The 19,484-nt window shown below is 47.7% G+C and overlaps 1 protein-coding gene and 1 long non-coding RNA gene across 2 annotated transcripts in view; both read right to left on the reverse strand.

The window, feature by feature from the left end:
* Nucleotides 1-75, reverse strand: part of LOC141272522 (uncharacterized) — a 28,409-nt gene extending 28,334 nt beyond the window's left edge. Inside the window, exon 1 of the mRNA XM_073683374.1 lies at nucleotides 19-75. Within this exon, the coding sequence (XP_073539475.1) occupies nucleotides 19-75 (57 nt within the window). The remainder of the gene's footprint in view (nucleotides 1-18) is intronic.
* Nucleotides 76-371: 296 nt separating this feature from the next.
* On the reverse strand, nucleotides 372-14,614 carry LOC141272033 (uncharacterized). The gene is made up of 4 exons (XR_012321956.1): nucleotides 14,461-14,614; nucleotides 13,795-13,876; nucleotides 11,850-11,961; nucleotides 372-513 (listed from the first exon to the last, which is right to left on the reverse strand). It is a non-coding gene; the product is annotated as an uncharacterized lncRNA (long non-coding RNA).
* Nucleotides 14,615-19,484: the final 4,870 nt, after the last annotated feature.

The raw sequence follows: 19,484 nt of genomic DNA on the forward strand, positions 1-19,484 counted from the left end.
GCGTAATAGTAGTCTTACAACATTGTTCACAGCAGCGAGCTGTGATTCAGATTTGCTTCCCGGGGTCTTCTCCATGCTGTTCCCATGCCATTTCAGCGCTGTTTCCATCGATTTGACCAATTTTTAAACCCCTCCAAACCTCTGGGGGGGAGGGGCGCCGGAAAAATGCTCGAGTTTCCCATTGACTTCCATTATACTCATTACCCGGGTCGAGCACCCGAGCATTATGATTTGGTCGACCGGATTAACGAGTAGCCAAGCATTTTAATGCTCGCCCATCACTAATCAGAACCTCTCACCTCTCCGGTCATATCACCTGTTATTCCCATAGATAATGATGTCATGTGATGACATCACAACCTCTCACCTCTCCGGTAAGATGGAAGATTATCTCCAGGGTGAGGTTTATTATCCTCTCGGCCATCTTGCCTCTGTCCTTATTCATCCTTGACACATTAATCAGGAAGATTCTCGCAGAGACGTTATCAGCAGAGGATCCTTGATTGTAGGAACCTGAATGGGAAAAAGATGAGACGATAAAAACAACATAAACTTAAAAGAAAACAATACGAAGACTAACCGTCGTTTTAAGTCTCTACCACGATGTGTACCTCTAGGTGGCGCCACAATTGCACTGCGGATAGCACTGGGGGATGCAGGCGCAGTTCTGTATAACATTAGTGTGGATGGGATTTGTGGTGCTGTCCTGTAAGTAATCTACATCTTACTGCCAAGTCTGTATCAGTTGTAGTCCGCTCTCTGCGCTCGGCCCTGGGTGAGGACACGTCCTGTTTCCTCCACAGCAGCTGCTTCTGGCTCCAAGATATAAGTTGGTTCTGACCCTGATCTGCTGCTTTATCTTCTCCAATCTCTTGGCTATTAGTTCCTGACCTCGGCTTGTATTCTGTCCCTGACTGTGACCCGGCATCACGACTATTCTCTGCCAGCTCGCTCCTCCGGCCAGCAGCCTCTCCATGTATGTAACCCGGGGCCCCTGTCTAAGTTCAGATCCTGGTACAGGGATTACAGGGAGAAGGCCGGGGCCCCCCTGGTATCTGCTGGACAGAGAGGTTTGTGCAGAGACAGCCAATGGAAGCCCCTTAAAGCGCACCTGACAGCAGGATTGTACTCAGTAAACTACATACACTGTCAGGTGGGCGCTGTTATACTGATTAAAGAAGTTGTCCAGTACTTTATATTACCACCCATGTATCCCCCCAGGGCACCTAAGGATTTTTGTAAATACCTTACGTTGCTGTTTCTGCCTGTGAGCAGCGCTATCGGTGGCCGCTCACAGGCATCACGTGACCCCGCGCTGACATCACGACAAGTGAGGCGTGACTCAGCGCTCGGGTCCCCGCGGTGGCTGTTGGGTTGTGGGCGGGGTTTCCCCTCGCGTCACACCCAGCATCCACGGTGCACTTTCCCAATGAATGGGGAGAGGCAGAGCACGCGGTGGATGCTGGGTGTGACACGGCCACAGCCTGGCATCCATCATGGAAAGCAGAAGACAGAGACCCCCGGTTGCTGCTAGCACTTGTCGTGACGTCAGCGAATGTCAGAGCCGGCTGCAGTCAGGGGTCACATGATGCCAGTGATAGCGCCACTCACAGGCAGTATCTGCAACGTAAGGTAATTACAAAAATCCTTAGGGGCCCTGGGGGATACATTGGGGGGTAATATAAAGTACTGGGCAACCCCTTTAAAATGATACCTTGGTTGATGCATTCCCTTGACCTGCCTCCTATTTTACCTAGCCCCGCACTACTAGATGCATTATGTAAAATAGGAGGCAGGTCAGTGAAGGATCAGTGAGCTGTCATAACAGCATACAGATGAATATGTAAGGAGAGCACCAGATAGAGCGCCCCCCACAGGCTGCCCCGCTGCACGTGAATATCATTATCTCCAAACTGAAAGTAAAGATTACACAAGAACCACAGGACGGATTTCATCAAACAAGGTATCATATTAATCAGTGCAATGTCGCCCACCTGACTGTGTATGTAGTTTACTGAGCACAATCCTGCTGACAGGTGCGCTTTAAAGAGTTCCACATCCACTGCACTATTAATAATAATAATAATTTTCATTTATATAGCACCAACATATTCCGCAGCCCTTTACAATAAAGCAGTGACATATACAGAAAATAAATTCAATACAAGGTAAGACAGTGAACAATTACATAAGGAGTGAGGGTCCTGCTGCTCGCAAGCTTACATTCTACAAGGAAATGGGGGGACACAATAGGTGAAAAGTGCCTGTTATTTCAGGTCCAGCCATTATAATAAATAAGCCAATATCTGTCTAAGTGCAGTTATCGTGTGCATGAAGGATGTGGAAACAGATGAATAGGACGGAGCAGATTCTGAACGATATTTAAGAGGGGACAGGGGAGAGAGGTTTGTCTAAAGACATGCGTTTTTAAAGCAAGCTAAAAAACGTGGGGGCTAGAAATTAGTCGGATCGTTTGGGGTAGTGCATTCCAAAGAACTGGCGCAGCACAGGAGAAGTCTTGGAGTCTCTTCGGATTGGGTGATAGAGAGAAATGAGGGATGAGATACAGGGTGGTGCAGAACTGTGGAGAGCTTTGTGGGTGAGAGAGTTAAGTTTATATTGTATTCTGTAGCGAATGGGTAACCGGTCTAATGACTGGCACATGGTGGAGGCATCGATTAAGTGGTTGGGCAGAAATACGACCCTGGCTGACACATTCAGGACAGATTGGAGAGGGGAGAGTTTGGTTAGAGGGAGACCGATTAGTAGAGAGTTGCAATAATCCAGGCGAGAATGAATAAAAGCGACAGTGAGAGTGTTTGCAGTTTCAAAGGTGAGAAAAGGTCGGATTCTGGAGAAGTTTTTCAGATGCAGGTGACAAGAGTGATATAGGGAATAAAGAAAAGTTCTGTGTCAAATATGACCCCAAGACAGCGAGCATGCTGCTGGGGGGTTATGGTTGCACTATCCAAGGTAATGGCAATATCTGGTCCAGGTCGGTTAGTAGAGTGAGGAAACACGAGAAGTTCAGTTTTGGAGAGATTCAGTTTCAGATAGAGGGAGGACATGATGTTAGAGACAATGGACAGACAATCCCTGGTATTTTGTATTAGAGTGGGGGTGATGTCAGGAGAAGAGGTGTATAGATGGGTGTCATCAGCATCGAGATGGTACTGAAAAACGAATCTACTGATGATTTGTCCAATAGGGGCGGTGTAGAGAGAAGAGGAGGGGACCTAGGACTGAGCCCTAAGGAATCCCAATAGTAAGGGGACGAGGAGAGGAAGAGGAGCCAGCAAAAGATACAGTGAAGGAGCAGTCAGAGAGGTAGGAGGAGAACCAGGAGAGAGCAGTGTCCTTGAGGCCAATAGAGCGGAGCATAGTGAGGAGAAGCTGGTGATCCACAGTGTCAAATGCGGCGGAGAGATCCAGGAGAATCAGCAGGGAGTAGTGACCGTTGAATTAAGCTGTTAATAGATCATTAGAAACTTTAGTGAGGGCAGTTTCAGTAGAATGTAAAGAGTGGAAACCAGATTGAAAGGGGTCAAGAAGAGAATGATCTGAGTGGTAGAGGACCAGGCGTTCCAAGAGTTTAGAGATAAAGCAAAGATTGGAGACAGGTCTGTAGTTAGCAGCACAGTTCTGGTTGAGGGATGGGTTTTTAAATAAAGGGGTTATGATAGCATGTTTGAATGAAGAGGGAAAGATACTGAAAAAATGGGAGAAGTTAAATATTTTAGTTAGGTGAGTGGTGTTTGCCGGGGAAAGGGACTGGAGGAGATGTGAGGGAATAGGGTCAATGGTGAAGGTTGTAGGGCGAGAAGTGAGGAGCCAGGTAACTTCTTTTTCTGGAAGGGTATGTGCACACAATCAGTAATTGTTACGGTGCGCACTTGCGCTGCGTCCAATCCGCAGCGGCCAGATGTTACAGCATAGTGAATTGGATTTGTAGAAATCGCATGTCCACTATGCGTCTCCGTACACCCGCAGAAGCTGACATGCGGCGCGTCTTTCCAGACTGCAGCATGTCAATTTCTCTTGCTGGTCCGCATGCAGACTTATCCCATAGACCTAACCTCTATGAGGAAAGTCCACAGGTGAAAAAAAATAAAAATGGTGCCGCTCATTAGCATATTGAGCGGAAGCTGCCGGCGGCTTTAGGTGGCTCCGGATGATGGGAACGTAGCCTAACAGGGTCAAAGATGGCAAGTGAGCTTGAAGTGCAGCAGGGAAGGGGATCCAGACAATTACTGTGTGAGGGAAGGAGAGCAGCAGCAGTAATAGCAAGAAGCAGAGGAAGGAGTGACAGAGGCAGAACAGAGGAGATCACACAGTGAGGAGGAGAGGAGAACACGGCTCCCAGAATTGTGATGTGGAGAAAGAAGGGGTTCGGGAGCTGATTGTGGAGCAGTAGAGTCCAGGTACAGACTGGGGCCTGGCAGCCGAGCAGAGGAATATTAGGCTGCCGGGCAGGAGCCCTGAGGTCCACACTGAAGGAAGTAATTTCTCCATCTCCTTCATTGCCGGTGTCCGTGGGAATTGCACTGCACTCAGGTGACATCTGAGTGCTCTGCCCCATAGTGTTACACTGCTCAAGTACAATCCTATTTTTTTATCGTATTGCACTTGTCCGATTTATTCACTCGTGTGTCAGCGAGCCCTTGTAGTTTTTAGAGATCGTACTTTTGTGGATACGGTGATACCAAATGTGATTTTATTTTTTTGAACACTTCTTTATTGTTCAGTAGGGTAAAGGTGGGAATGATTCCAATTTTTATCTGATGATCACCGTTTGAGCATCCCAGTAGACAATGGGATTCTCAAATGAAGCATCATCAAAAGGAAGCAGAAAAAGAAAAAAGCTGTTAGATAGTGTAGTTAAAGCTCCACTCCTGCAGTTTTTTATTTTGCTGCTGGAGTGGCGCTTTAAACCTCAGTCCCCTGCCAGTGAATGGGTCTGCGCACATGACAGTGTGTTTCCACAGACCGTGTGTCCGTGGGCAAAACACGCTGACATGTCAGTTTTTTACACGCTGCACGGGCCACAAAACATCCCGTACTGATGACACATGGTTGACATCCATGTGTCATCAGTGTGACACGTACCGGTGCCTGGGAATCAGTGTACAGTTAGCGCTGTTCCCAAGCGCCAGGTGCTGAACACTGGCCTCATCATTGTCCCTTGCCGGCGCTGCGATCAGCACCAGCAAGGGACAATGATGAGTAGTATTCTACTCAAGCTGTGTCCTGGTGTAAGAATAAAATAAAAAAATTATTATACTCACCTGTCCGAAGGTGTCCCCCACTGTAACCCATCTGACCGTTCAAGCTGAGGAGCCGGAGAGAATGACTCACTCCAGCGAGCGAGCCCCGAACCTCCGCTGCGCTCAGTGAGTGACAGGACACCGCTCACTGAGCACAGCAACAGTGCTGCAGAAGTCATTCTCCCTGGCTCCTCGGCGTGAACGGTCAGATGGGTTACAGTGGGGGACATCTTTGGACAGGTGAGTATAATGTTTTTTTATTTTATTCTTATTTTTACACCAGGACACAGCAGGAGCAGAATACTGCTCATCACTCATTGTCCCTTGCATGTGCTGATTTCAGCAGCGGCAGGGGACAATGATGAGGGCAGCGTTCAGCAGAAGACACTTGGGAACAGCACTAACTGATGTTTTTTCCAGTACCGGAAATATCAGGACATGTGAAACTGGCCTAACACTGCGTGTGTGGTGCACAGATCACAGTTAGTCTGTAAGAGCCTGTAAGGGTATGTGCACAAAATCAGCAATCACTGTGGATTGGACGCAGTGCAAACCGCAGAGGCCAGATGTTAGAGCATAGTGGATGGGATTTCAAGAAATCCCATGCCCACTATGCGTCTCCGTGCATCTGCGAATTACCCACGGACACGAACATGTGGCGTGTCTTCACAGACCGCAGCATGTCAATTTCTCTGGCGGAGACTAGCGACTCCGCAAGAGAAATTAGATCACTGTAATGTTTAGGATGCAGTGAATCTGCATGGTTCAATGAACACATGCGGATTCACCTGCGTGTAGAGCTTTGGACACAGCATAAAGTATACTGTGTTCAAAGCGCTGCCAATACCGACCATGTGCACATACCCTAATGCACCTCCAAGTACTTATTCTTAAGAATCTGAATCTTCTCCAGCGCCAGCAGATGTCACAGCACTGACTGATGCAGAAAGGACATTTACAAGCAATATCAGATACTAGACAATAACACAGGTCAGCAATAACCAGGAGTGAGCAGTCTGTACAGGAGCTGACACTCTGAAGACAGGGCAAAAAGCAATCTGTACTGCTTCAATAGATGCCGATACAGGTGTGTAATGAGGTTCTGGCTTTACAGTCAAAGGACTGGAGTTATAACAGTGAGAAAATTAGTATTATTTGCAAGAAGAGCCGTTTTTTGAGCCAACAAGAGCTGGACTGCCCATCACTAACCTCCACCTGCAGAGCCGGTACCACCATGTGCTGACAGGACCTGTGTGACGTCACCGTCATGTGATCAGTCACATGATCAGGGGCGGAGCTCCAAGGTTCTCTGCTCAGTGTCTGCAGGACTCTGCTGTGCTGGATGATGTATAGTATTATAGAGGAGGACGGAGCAGAGCCGAGTGTGTAATGTGCGGAGCGGAGCCGAGTGTGTAATGTGCTGAGCGGAGCCGTGTGTGTAATGTGCGGAATGGAGCCGAGTGTGTAATGTGCGGAGCGGAGCCGTGTGTGTAATGTGCTGAGCGGAGCCGAGTGTGTAATGTGCGGAGCGGAGCCGAGTGTGTAATGTGCGGAGCGGAGCCGTGTGTGTAATGTGCTGAGCGGAGCCGTGTGTGTAATGTGCGGAATGGAGCCGAGTGTGTAATGTGCGGAGCGGAGCCGAGTGTGTAATGTGCTGAGCGGAGCCGTGTGTGTAATGTGCTGAGCGGAGCCGAGTGTGTAATGTGCGGAGCGGAGCCGAGTGTGTAATGTGCGCAGCATGTGTAATGTGTGGAGAGGAGCCGAGTGTGTAATGTGCGGAGCGGAGCCGAGTGTGTAATGTGCGCAGCGTGTGTAATTTGCGGAGTGGAGCCGTGTGTGTAATGAGCGGAGCCGTGTGGGTAATGTGCGTAGCGGAGCCGTGTAATGTGCACGGAGCGGCGTGTGTGATGTACGTGGAGCCACGTGTGTGTGTATTAAATAGTCAAATATTATTATTATAGAGTCATTTATTCCATGGCGCTTTACATGTGAAAGGGGTATACATACAAGAACAATTACAATAATCTTGAACAATACGAGTCAGCGACTGGTACAGGAGGAGCGAGGACCCTGCCCGCGAGGGCTCACAGTCTACAAGGGATGGGTGAGGATACAGTAGATGAGGGTTGAGCTGGTCGTGCAGCGGTATGGTGGAGCGGTGGTTACTGCAGGTTGTAGGCTTGTCGGAAGAGGTGAGTCTTCAGGTTCCTTTTGAAGGTTTCCATGGTAGGTGAGAGTCTGATGTGTTGGGGTAGAGAGTTCCAGAGTAGGGGAGAAGCATGGGAGAAATCTCTATGAGCTGTCCCAGGCCGAGGTTGTAGATTGAGAAAAACAGAGGTCCTAGGACTGAACCTTGGGGGACACCCACAGATAGGTGGCGAGATGAGGAGGTGAGAAACACTGAAGGTCCTGTCTGTTAAGTATGAGGAGATTCAAGATAGGGCCAAGTTTTTGATGCCAAGAGATGAGAGAGTCTGTAGTAAGAGGGAATGGTCCACTGTGTCGAAGGCAGATGACAGGTCCAGGAGGAGAAGGACAGAATAATGTCACTTGGATTTGGCGGTTAGTAGGTTGTTGGTGACTTTAGTCAGGGCAGTTTCAGAAGAATGGTTCGATCGGAAGCCAGATTGTAAGCGGCCAAAGAGGGAGCAGGAGGAGAGGTGGGAAGACAGTTCAAAATGGACATGTTGTTCGAGTAGTTTTGAGGCATAGGGGAGAAGTGATATGGGGTGATAGCTAGTCAGAGAGGATGGGTCAAAGGAGGGTTTTTTGAGGATGGGTGTGATCGAGGCATGTTTGACGCATGAGGGGAAGACACCAGTTGTTAGTGACAGGTTGACGAGATGTGTTAAGAGTTGGGATGAATGAGTGCAAATTTGCCTCCAGTATTTGCTGATAGCGTGCTGCATTCATCTTTCCTTCAACTTTTACCAAGTTTTCTGTGTCTTTGTAGCTCACACATCCCCAAAACATCAGTGATCCACCTCCGTGCTTTACAGTAGGAATGGTGTTTCTTTCATCATAGGTCTCGTTGACCTCTCTCCAAATGTAACGTTTATGGTTGTTGCCAAAAAGTTACATTTTGGTCTCATCACTCCAAATTACCTTGTTCCAGAAGTTTTGAGGCTTGTCTCTGCGCTGTTTGTCATATTGTAGGTGAGATACTTTGTGGCATTTGCGCAGTAATGGCTTTCTTCTGGCGACTCGACCATGCAGCCCATTTTTCTTCAAATGCTTCCTTATTGTGCATCTTGAAACAGCCACACCGCTAGTTTTCAGAGTCCTGAATTTCAGCTGATGTTATTTGTGGGTTTTTCTTTGCATCCCGCACAATTTTCCTGGCAGTTGTGGCCGAAACTTTTGTTGATCTACCTGACCGTGGTTTGGTTTTTACAGAGCCCCTGATTTTCCATTTGTTATTCACAGTTTGAACGCTGCTGACTGGCATTATTAATTCCTTGGATATCTTTTTGTATCCCATTCCTGTGTTATACAGTTCAACTGCCTTTTCCCGTAGATCCGTTGACAATTCTTTTGCTTTCCCCATGACTCACAATCCAGAAACGTCAGTGGCTGGATGAAAGATGCAAGAGTCTGTCTGGATCCCAGAAACTCGCAGCTTTTATGCACACACACTGATTACAAGCAAACAGGTCACAGGTGAGGATGTTACCTTTAGTAGCCATTCAAACCCATTTGTGTCAAATTCTGAGCATGTTATCAGGCCAAAATCACCAGGGTATGTAAACTTTTGATTAAGGTCATTTGGATGTTTATGGTTGTCATTAAGATTTAAAAAGAGAAAACAGTAGTTTGACAATAAATGGCTTCACCCAACCCATAACCATGAGTGTAAAAAAAGTTGTTTTGTTATCATTCATATTCTCTGAAACAAGGCCAAGAAAGCAAAAATTCTGCCGGGGTATGTAAACTTTTGAGCACAACTGTATGCTGCACCCCCATATGTACCCCCACATATATCCTGCACCAGGGGCGGACACTGATAGCTTGGGACCCCTGTGCAAGAAATGTGTATGGGCCCCCATATATGTGTGCGTGGCTATATATATAATATATATATATAGCCACACACATACTGTGTATATATATCTTACATAGTCTCCTTTATTATGTATGTTGCCGTCCCATATTACACAGTGCCCTCTCTTGTTATGTACAGCACCGTCCCTTACATATTGAATTATCTATAGCGCCCTGTTCTTTATTACATATCGTCCTCTCTTGTTAGATATGTAATGCAATGACGGCTGATGGAGCATGGGAAAGCTTCTTTTCTGATGGAGGCGGTAATGGACTGGTCCTCTGGTCACCGGCTGCTCCATCAGCAGTCATTTTATATCTAACAAGAGAGGACTATGTAATAAAGGGAGGGTGCTGTGACTGACAAAAATAACAAGAATACACTATGTAAAGGACAGCACTGTACATAACAGCAGAGGAAGCTACAGTACAGACCAAAAGTTTGGACACACCTTCTCATTTAAAGATTTTTCTGTATTTTCATGACTTTGAAAATTGTACATTCACACTGAAGGCATCAAAACTATGAATTAACACATGTGGAATTATATACTTAACAAAAAAGAGTGAAACAACTGAAAATACGTCTTATATTCTAGGTTCTTCAAAGTAGCCACCTTTTGCTTTGATGACTGCTTTGCACACTCTTGGCATTCTCTTGATGAGCTTCAAGAGGTAGTCACCGGAAATGGTCTTCCAACAATCTTGAAGGAGTTCCCAGAGATGCTTAGCACTTGTTGGCCCTTTTGCCTTCACTCTGCGGTCCAGCTCACCCCAAACCATCTCGATTGGGTTCAGGTCTGGTGACTGTGGAGGCCAGGTTATCTGGCGTAGCACCCCATCACTCTCCTTCTTGGTCAAATAGCCCTTACACAGCCTGGAGGTGTGTTTGGGGTCATTGTCCTGTTGAAACATATAAATGATGGTCCAACTAAACGCAAACCGGATGGAATAGCATGCTACTGCAAGATGCTGTGGTAGCCATACTGGTTCAGTATGCCTTCAATTTTGAATAAATCCCCAACAGTGTCACCAGCAAAGCACCCCCACACCATCACACCTCCTCCTCTATGCTTCACGGTGGGAACCAGGCATGTAGAGTCCATCCGTTCACCTTTTCTGCGTCGCACAAAGACATGGTGGTTGGAACCAAAGATCTCAAATTTGGACTCATCAGACCAAAGCACAGATTTCCACTGGTCTAATGTCCATTCCTTCTGTTCTTTAGCCCAAACAAGTCTCTTCTGCTTGTTTCCTGTCCTTAGCAGTGGTTTTCTAGCAGCTATTTTACCATGAAGGCCTGCTGCACAAAGTCTCCTCTTAACAGTTGTTGTAGAGATGTGTCTGCTGCTTGAACTCTGTGTGGCATTGACCTGGTCTCTAATCTGAGCTGCTGTTAACCTGCGATTTCTGAGGCTGGTGACTCGGATAAACTTATCCTCAGAAGCAGAGGTGACTCTTGGTCTAACTTTCCTGGGGCGGTCCTCATGTGAGACAGTTTTTTTGTAGCGCTTGATGGTTTTTGCAACTGCACTTGGGGACACTTTCAAAGTTTTCCCAATTTTTCGGACTGACTGACCTTCATTTCTTAAAGTAATGATGGCCACTCGTTTTTCTTTACTTAGCTGCTTTTTTCTTGCCATAATACAAATTCTAACAGTCTATTCAGTAGGACTATCAGCTGTGTATCCACCTGACTTCTGCACAACACAACTGATGGTCCCAACCCCATTTATAAGGCAAGAAATCCCACTTATTAAACCTGACAGGGCACAACTGTGAAGTGAAAACCATTTCCGGTGACTACCTCTTGAAGCTCATCAAGAGAATGCCAAGAGTGTGCAAAGCAGTCATCAAAGCAAAAGGTGGCTACTTTGAAGAACCTAGAATATAAGACATATTTTCAGTGGTTTCACACTTTTTTGTTAAGTATATAATTCCACATGTGTTAATTAATAGTTTTGATGCCTTCAGTGTGAATGTACAATTTTCAAAGTCATGAAAATACAGAAAAATCTTTAAATGAGAAGGTGTGTCAAAACTTTTGGTCTGTACTGTATATAATAAGAGACGGCACCATATATAAATAGAGAGGATGGTACGTAATAAAGGACAGTGTCATACATAATAAAAGAGGAAACTATGTAACTAAGGATGGTGCTATACATAATAAGTGAGTACTCTATATACTAAGGGACTGTGCTATACATAATAAGGCTGCATTCCTGTATCCGTGTGCACTGCCGGTGTGCTGCCCGCTTTTACAGAGGCACTGAGCATGTGCTATGCTGATCCTCAAAATCAGATAAGTAAAGGACATTCTTTGATCCTCACAGATCTCATTATCAGATCTGTGAATTTCATGGATGTGTGAATGGATCTACAAAACTCTACAAGTCCGTGGACCATCCAATAAAAAAATCTGGCATCACATAGACATATCACACGAATGTGAGAATGTGGCCTAAGGGATTTTACAGATAACATTATCACTCCAAGTCACAAAGTGCAGATACAGAATAATATTTACATCCAGGAACTTACCGCCAACGTCTCATCTGATTAGAGTCATTTTCTGCTGTTTCTTCTCCATCTGGTCAGACCTTCATGTCCACATCTCCCAGCCATGACTCGTTTTGTCACGATGATCTCCAGCCTAGAAAATAACAAGGTCAAATATATTGTAAACATACATGCGTTTCACCCGCACTGCTCCCCTGAATACAGGTAAGTACCCCCCCATTAATATACTATTAGCCACTTAGTAATCAAAATATAAAGTGATAAGCAGCACTGTGCCCCTCTTTAACTATAATCCCCACTGCCCAATAATATAAACTATTCAGTCTCTGTGACTCCTCCCCAATTAACTGTAAGGCTATGTGCACACAGAAATTATACAAGGTTTTACAGTACAAGCAAAGTGAATGAGATTCCTGAAGTCTCATGCACACATTGCTTATTTTTTACTTGCAGGTTTGCAGCAGATTAAAATCTGCATAATGTAAATTCTTGCAGCGTATTTCACCCGTACTATAGAGTGGGGGAAAATATGAAACAAAAGCGTGGCAAAAAATGTATTTTACGCAGCGTTCTTCCTGCCAATACAATAGGACATGCAGCAGAATTTTCTCCTGCACATCCTGAATGTGTGCACATAGCCTTAGTCCCTGCCCTGTGTCCCCCACCTATTTATTCTAAGTCTTTAATAGCATCATAATGAATTTAGAGGTGGGAGAAGACATTATCAGGTACTGAGCATCCTCTGCCACCTCCCAATTCATTACAAGCCTGACAACGTCTTCTCCCACCTTCAATTCATTATAAAGTGTCCTATGCACCTTACCCTCATCATTGCTCTCCCCACACCACCCCATCATTGTTCTCCCACACCATACCCGTGTCCTCTCCCCCACCCCCATCATTGCTGTCCCACACCACCCCCCATCATTGCTGTCCCACACCACCCACATGATTGCTATCCCACACCACCCCCATCATTGCTGTCCCACACCACCCCAACCATTGCTATCCCACACCACCCCCATCATTGCTGTCCCACACCACCCCCCATCATTGCTATCCCACACCACCCCCCATCATTGCTGTCCCACACCATCCCCATCATTGCTGTCCCACACCATCCCCATCATTGCTGTCCCACACCATCCCCATCATTGCTGTCCCACACCACCCCATCATTGCTGTCCCCCATCATCACCACCATCATTGCTCCCCCATCACCCTCATCATTGCTCTTCCCCTATCATTGCTCTCCCCTCATCACCCTTATCATTGCTCTCCCCTCATCACCCTTATCATTGCTCTCCCCTCATCACCCTCATCATTGTTCTCCCCCTATCACTCTCATCATTGCTCTCCCCCCATCACCCTCAAAATTGCTCTCCCCCATCATTGCTCTCCCAATCACCCTCAAAATTGCTCTCCCCCCATCATCCTCATCATTGTTCTCCCCCATCATTGTTCTCCCCCATCACCCTCATCATTGCTCCCCCCATCACCCTCATCATTGTTCTCCCCCCCATCACCCTCATCATTGTTCTCCCCCCATCACCCTCATCATTGTTCTCCCCCCATCACCCTCATCATTTTTCTCCCCCATCACCCTCATCATTTTTCTCCCCCATCACCCTCATCATTTTTCTCCCCCATCACCCTCATCATTTTTCTCCCCCATCACCCTCATCATTGCTCTCCCCCCATCACCCTCATCATTGCTCTCCCCCTATCACCCTCATCATTGTTCTCCCCCTATCACCCTCATCATTGTTCCCCCCCTATCACCCTCATCATTGTTCCCCCCCTATCACCCTCATCATTGTTCCCCCCCTATCACCCTCATCATTGTTCCCCCCCTATCACCCTCATCATTGCTCTCCCCCCATCACCCTCATCATTGCTCTCCCCACCACACCTCAGTGTCCTCAGTCTCCCCAGTGTATTGGATAAAAAAAATTAAAAAACGTACCTCTCAGCCTGCTCCCCTGCAGCATCGTCCTCACTGGCAACTTTCTCTCTGATGCATGATGACGTCATCAAGCTGCACGCGTCTGTGTCAGATAAAGAGACAAGTGGGCAGGAAGCAGAGGACGGATCCCTGCAGCTCCGCTGCCATTTTCTTCTATAGACAGTGGAGCTGCAGGAATTGCTCCCTGGCCGCCGTGTATAATGAGGGCAATCTGGCCATGGGCCCCCCCGGAGCCTGGGGGTCCGAGAAACTGGCCAGATTGCCCTCAGTATTAGCCACCGTGCAAGGACACGCCTGCATAGCCAGGCCCTGGTGCAGTTGCTCTGGCAGTATGTCCGCCCCTGTCCTGCACCCCCATATGTTCCCCCACATATAGCCTGCACCCTCATATGTACCCCCACATGTAGCCTTCACCCATATATGTACGCCCACATAAGGCCTGCACCCCCTATATGTACCACCTTCATATAGACTTCACCCCCGTATGTACCCCCACATATAGCCTTCACCCCCATATGTACGTCCACATGTAGCCTTCACCCCCATCTGTACCCCCACATATAGCCGGCACCCCATATGTACCCCCACATGTAGCCTCCGCCCCCCCCATATATGCTGCACAACCATATGTACCCCACATCCCATGCACCCCTGTTCCCTAATTACCTGTCACTAGAGTCTCTTCTCTTCTGCGGTTTCACTTACGAGCTGTTTCATGGCTCCCATAAGTCACATGGGCATGACAGCATCAAAGGTCCTTCACTTCTATCATTTAACTTCCTCTGTCTGTAGGGAGCTGATCCTGCTCCTCTGCCTATGTGCCCTCTCCTCACCCTCTCCCCCTCCTCACACACAAATAAAGATGGCGGATTTCATACAAAGGCCAGCGGAGGAAAGAGGAAGGGGGGAGTTTAACCCTAGAACTCATACATGGGGCCTCGCAGGCCCACCCTGTTAATTGTTTTCTATTTTCTGCAAGATTACTTTAGTTAGAATTTTGAAACTCTAGGTATTCTTCATGTATATAGTTGTTTGTCATTTTTGTTTGAGTTATTCCATGTTATTTGCACACGGGCCTAAAAGGCCCCAGGTATGTGAAAAAGTAGATTTTTATGGTCATGCGTTCTAGGGTTAAAACAATTATTATTTTCTTCATCTTCCTTAATGGTGGCGCCTCTCCCACCCTGCCGCCCTCTGGTGCTTAGTGGCAAATACAGCCCTGGGGACATATATAACCCGGTCCGGCTCCAGGTTTTCGTGGGCCCCGGGCGAAAGAGTCTCGGTGGAACCCTTAAACACATACCACGATTCAAGATGCACAGATACCGCAGAGAAATATATATATATATACTAGCTACTGAGCCCGTTCTACGCCCGGATGGTGAGCATTTTTATTGGTAAATGGTCCCCCATGATGGTATGTGCTGCCCCTATCCTGGTATTTGTGTTCCCCAATCCTGTTCCCCCATCCTGTTATGTGCTGCCCTCATCCCTATCCTGATATGCATGGCACCCCTCACCACTAATCCTGGTATGCATGGCACCCCTCACCCCCAATCCTGGTATGCATGGCACCCCTCACCGCCAATCCTGGCATGCATGGCACCCCTCACCCCCAATCCTGACATGCATAGCACCCCTCACCCCCAATCCTGGTATGCATGGCACCCCTCATCCCCAATCCTGGTATGCATGGCACCCCTCATCCCCAATCCTGGTATGCATGGCACCCCTCACCCCCAATCCTGGCATGCATGGCGCCCCTCACCCCCAATCCTGGCATGCATGGCGCCCCTTACCCCCAATCCTGACATGCATGGCGCCCCTTACCCCCAATCCTGGCATGCATGGCACCCCTCACCCCCAATCCTGGCATGCATGGCAACCCTCACCCCCAATCCTGGGCATGCATGGCGCCCCTCATCCTGGTATGCATGACTCCCTCAGACCCAATCCTGGTATGCATGGTACCCCTCATCCCTATCCTGGTATGCATGGCACCCCTCATCCCCCAATCCTGGTATGTGTGGCCCCCTCACCCCCCAATCCTGGTACGTGTGGCCCCCTCATCCCTTTCACGCTGCACACATACAAAAAAACCACGTATACTCACCTTTCTTTCCTGTGCTCCAGCGCTGCAAATGTGTCTTCAGCAAAACGGCGCCAGAAAGCGCTATGCGCATGTGCCAATTCCGACGCCTTCACTTCTGCCCCGATCTCCGGGCAGAAGAGAGGCGACATGACAACGCTCCTCCCGGTCAGGTAAGTATGTAAGTATGGCACCGGAGATCGCGGTATGCATTCAGTGTCTACGCATACCGCGATCTCCGGCGCCATACACTCCTCTTACCTGTAACGGCTCCATGCGTTCTTCTGCCTGGAGCCAGACTGCGCGTTGCGCATGCGCAGTCTATAAAGGCTTCAGACAGAGGGACGCTTGGCCGGTTATATTATAGATAGTACAATGCCAAAGATTTCACTTACTACTTCTATTACATGAGTGATATCTATTGTAAATTCTACAATACAGACAGCAGAGGGGATTCAGGAGATCGAGGGTCCGTAGTATTAGAGGTAAACGGGATATTGATAAATGTATCAGTAGAAACCGTCCTCAGCAGTGTACATAAGTCATTATTCTCCTATATAGTCCTCCATGCAGTATAATGGGCCTCACATAGCGCTCTATACAGTATAATGGGCCCCACATAGTGCTCCATACAGTATAATGGCCCCACATAGTCCTCCATACAGTATAATGGGCCCCACATAGTGCTCCATACAGTATAATGGGTCCACATAGTCCTCCATATAGTATAATGGGCCCCACATAGTCCTCCATACAGTATAATGACCCCACATAGTCCTCCATACAGTATAATGGGCACCACATAGTCCTCCATACAGTATAATGGCCTCACATAGTGCTCCATACAGTATCATGGCCCCACATAGTCCTCTATACAGTATAATGGCTTCACATAGTCTTCCATATAGTATAATGGCCCCACATAGTGCTCCATACAGTGTAGTGGCCTCACATAGTGCTCCATACAGTGTAATGGCCCCACAGTCCTCCATACAATATAATGGGCACCACATACTCCTCCATACAGTACAGTATAATGGCCTCACATAGTCCTCCATAGAGAATAATGGCCCCACATAGTCCTCCATACAGTATAATGGGCCCACATAGTCCTCCATACAGTATAATGGCCCCACATAGTCCTTCATACAGTATAATGAGCCCCACATAGTGATCCATACAGTATAATGGGCCCCACACAGTCCTCCATAGAGTATAATGGGCCCCACATAGTCCTCCATACAGTATAATGGCCACACATAGTCCTCCATACAGTATAATGGGCCCCACATAGTCCTCCATACAGTATAATGGGCCCCACATAGTCCTCCATATAGTATAATGGCCCCACATAGTGCTGCATACAGTATAATGGGCCCCACACAGTCCTCCATAGAGTATAATGGGCCCCACATAGTCCTCCATAGAGTATAATGGGCCCCACATAGTCCTCCATAGAGTATAATGGACCCCACATAGTCCTCCATAGAGTATAATGGACCCCACATAGTCCTCCATACAGTATAATGGTCCCCACATAGTCCTCCATACAGTATAATGGACCTCACATAGTCCTCCATACAGTATAATGAGCCTTGCATAGTGCTCCATAAAGTATAATGGATCCACATAGTCCTCTATACAGTATAATGGGCCCCACATAGTCCTCCATACAGTATAATGGCCCCACATAATGCTGCATACAGTATACTGGGCCCCACATAGTCCTCCATACAGTATAATGGGCTCCACATAGTCTTCCATACTGTATAGTGGGCTGCACATAGTCCTCCATACAGTATAATGGGCCCCACATAGTCCTCCTTACAGAATATTGGGCCTCACATAGTCCTCAATACAGTATTATGGGCCTCACATAGTCCTCCATACAGTATAATGGGCCCACATAGTGCTCCATACAGTATAAAGGCCCCATATAGTCCTCCATACAGTATAATGGCCCCACATAGTGCTGCATACAGCATAATGAGCCTCACATAGTGCTCCATAAAGTATAATGGCCCCACATAGTCCTATATACAGTATAATGGGCCCCACATAGTGCTCCATAAAGTATAATGGCCCCACATAGTCCTCCATACAGTATAGTGGCCTCACATAGTCCTCCATACAGTGCAGTGGCCTCACATAGTGCTCCATACAGTGTAATGGCCCCACATAGTCCTCCATACAGTATAATGGGCACCACATAGTCCTCCATACAGTATAATGGCCCCACATAATGCTGCATACATGATAATGGGCCCCACATAATGGGCTCCGCATAGTCCTCCATACTGTATAGTGGGCCACACATAGTCCTCCATACAGTATAATGGGCCCCACATAGTTTTCCTTACAGAATATTGGGCCTCACATAGTCCTCAATACAGTATTATGGGCCTCACATAGTCCTCCATACAGTATAATGGTCCCACATAGTGCTCCATACAGTATAAAGGCCCCCATATAGTCCTCCATACAGTATAATGGCCCCACATAGTGCTGCATACAGTATAATGAGCCTCACATAGTGCTCCATACAGTATAATGGCCCCACATACTCCTCCATACAGTATAATGGGCCCCACATAGTGCTCCATACAGTATAATGGCCTCACATAGTGCTCCATAAAGTATAATGGCCCCACATAGTCCTCCATACAGTATAATGGGCCCCACATAGTCCTCCATACAGTATAATGGCCTCACATAGTCCTCCATACAGTGTAGTGGCCCCACATAGTCCTCCATACAGTGTAGTGGCCCCACATAGTCCTACATACACTGTAGTGGCCCCACATAGTCCTCCATACAGTATAATGGGTACCACATAGTCCTCCATACAGTATAATGGCCCCACATAGTCCTCCATACAGCATAATGGGCCCCACATAGTCCTCCATACAGCATAATGGGCCCCACATAGTCCTCCATACAGTATAATGGCCTCATATAGTCCTCCATACAGTATAATGGCCTCCACATAGTCCTCCATACTGTATAGTGGGCCGCACATAGCCCTCCATACAGTATAATGGGCCCCACATAGTCCTCCTTACAGAATAATGGGCCTCACATAGTCCTCAATACAATATTATGGGCCTCACTGTAACGGGTCTGGGAGGCGGAACCTCTGAGCTACTATACAAGGGGGCGGTCCTTGTAAGGGAGCGGGTGGCGACCAGGGAAGACGGGCAGGAAGTCACAGCAGGTGACCGGGACAGTCTCTGAGTGAACTGGCTGGAGGTCACGGCAAGTGACCGGGGCAGTCTCTGGATGAACGGGCAGATGGTCACGGCAAGTGACCGGGGCAGTCTCTGAATGAACGGGCAGATGGTCACGGCAAGTGACCGGGGCAGTCTCTGAATGAACGGGCAGATGGTCACGGCAAGTGACCGGGGCAGTCTCTAAATGAACGGGCAGATGGTCGCGGCAAGTGACCGGGGCAGTCTCTGGATGAACGGGCAGATGGTCACGGCAAGTGACCGGGGCAGTCTCTGGGTAAAGGGTTGGTACGACCTGTGGCGGCTGATGATAGACGTGAGCTCCCAGGTGAGCAGGCGAGAGTCTCTGGATGAACGGGTGGTCACAGCATGTG

The sequence above is a fragment of the Phyllobates terribilis genome, unplaced genomic scaffold (assembly GCF_046119375.1).
Source record: "Phyllobates terribilis strain yellow unplaced genomic scaffold, ASM4611937v1 Scaffold_1__5_contigs__length_1240528914, whole genome shotgun sequence".
In the NCBI taxonomy this organism is placed as follows: Eukaryota; Metazoa; Chordata; class Amphibia; order Anura; family Dendrobatidae; genus Phyllobates; species Phyllobates terribilis.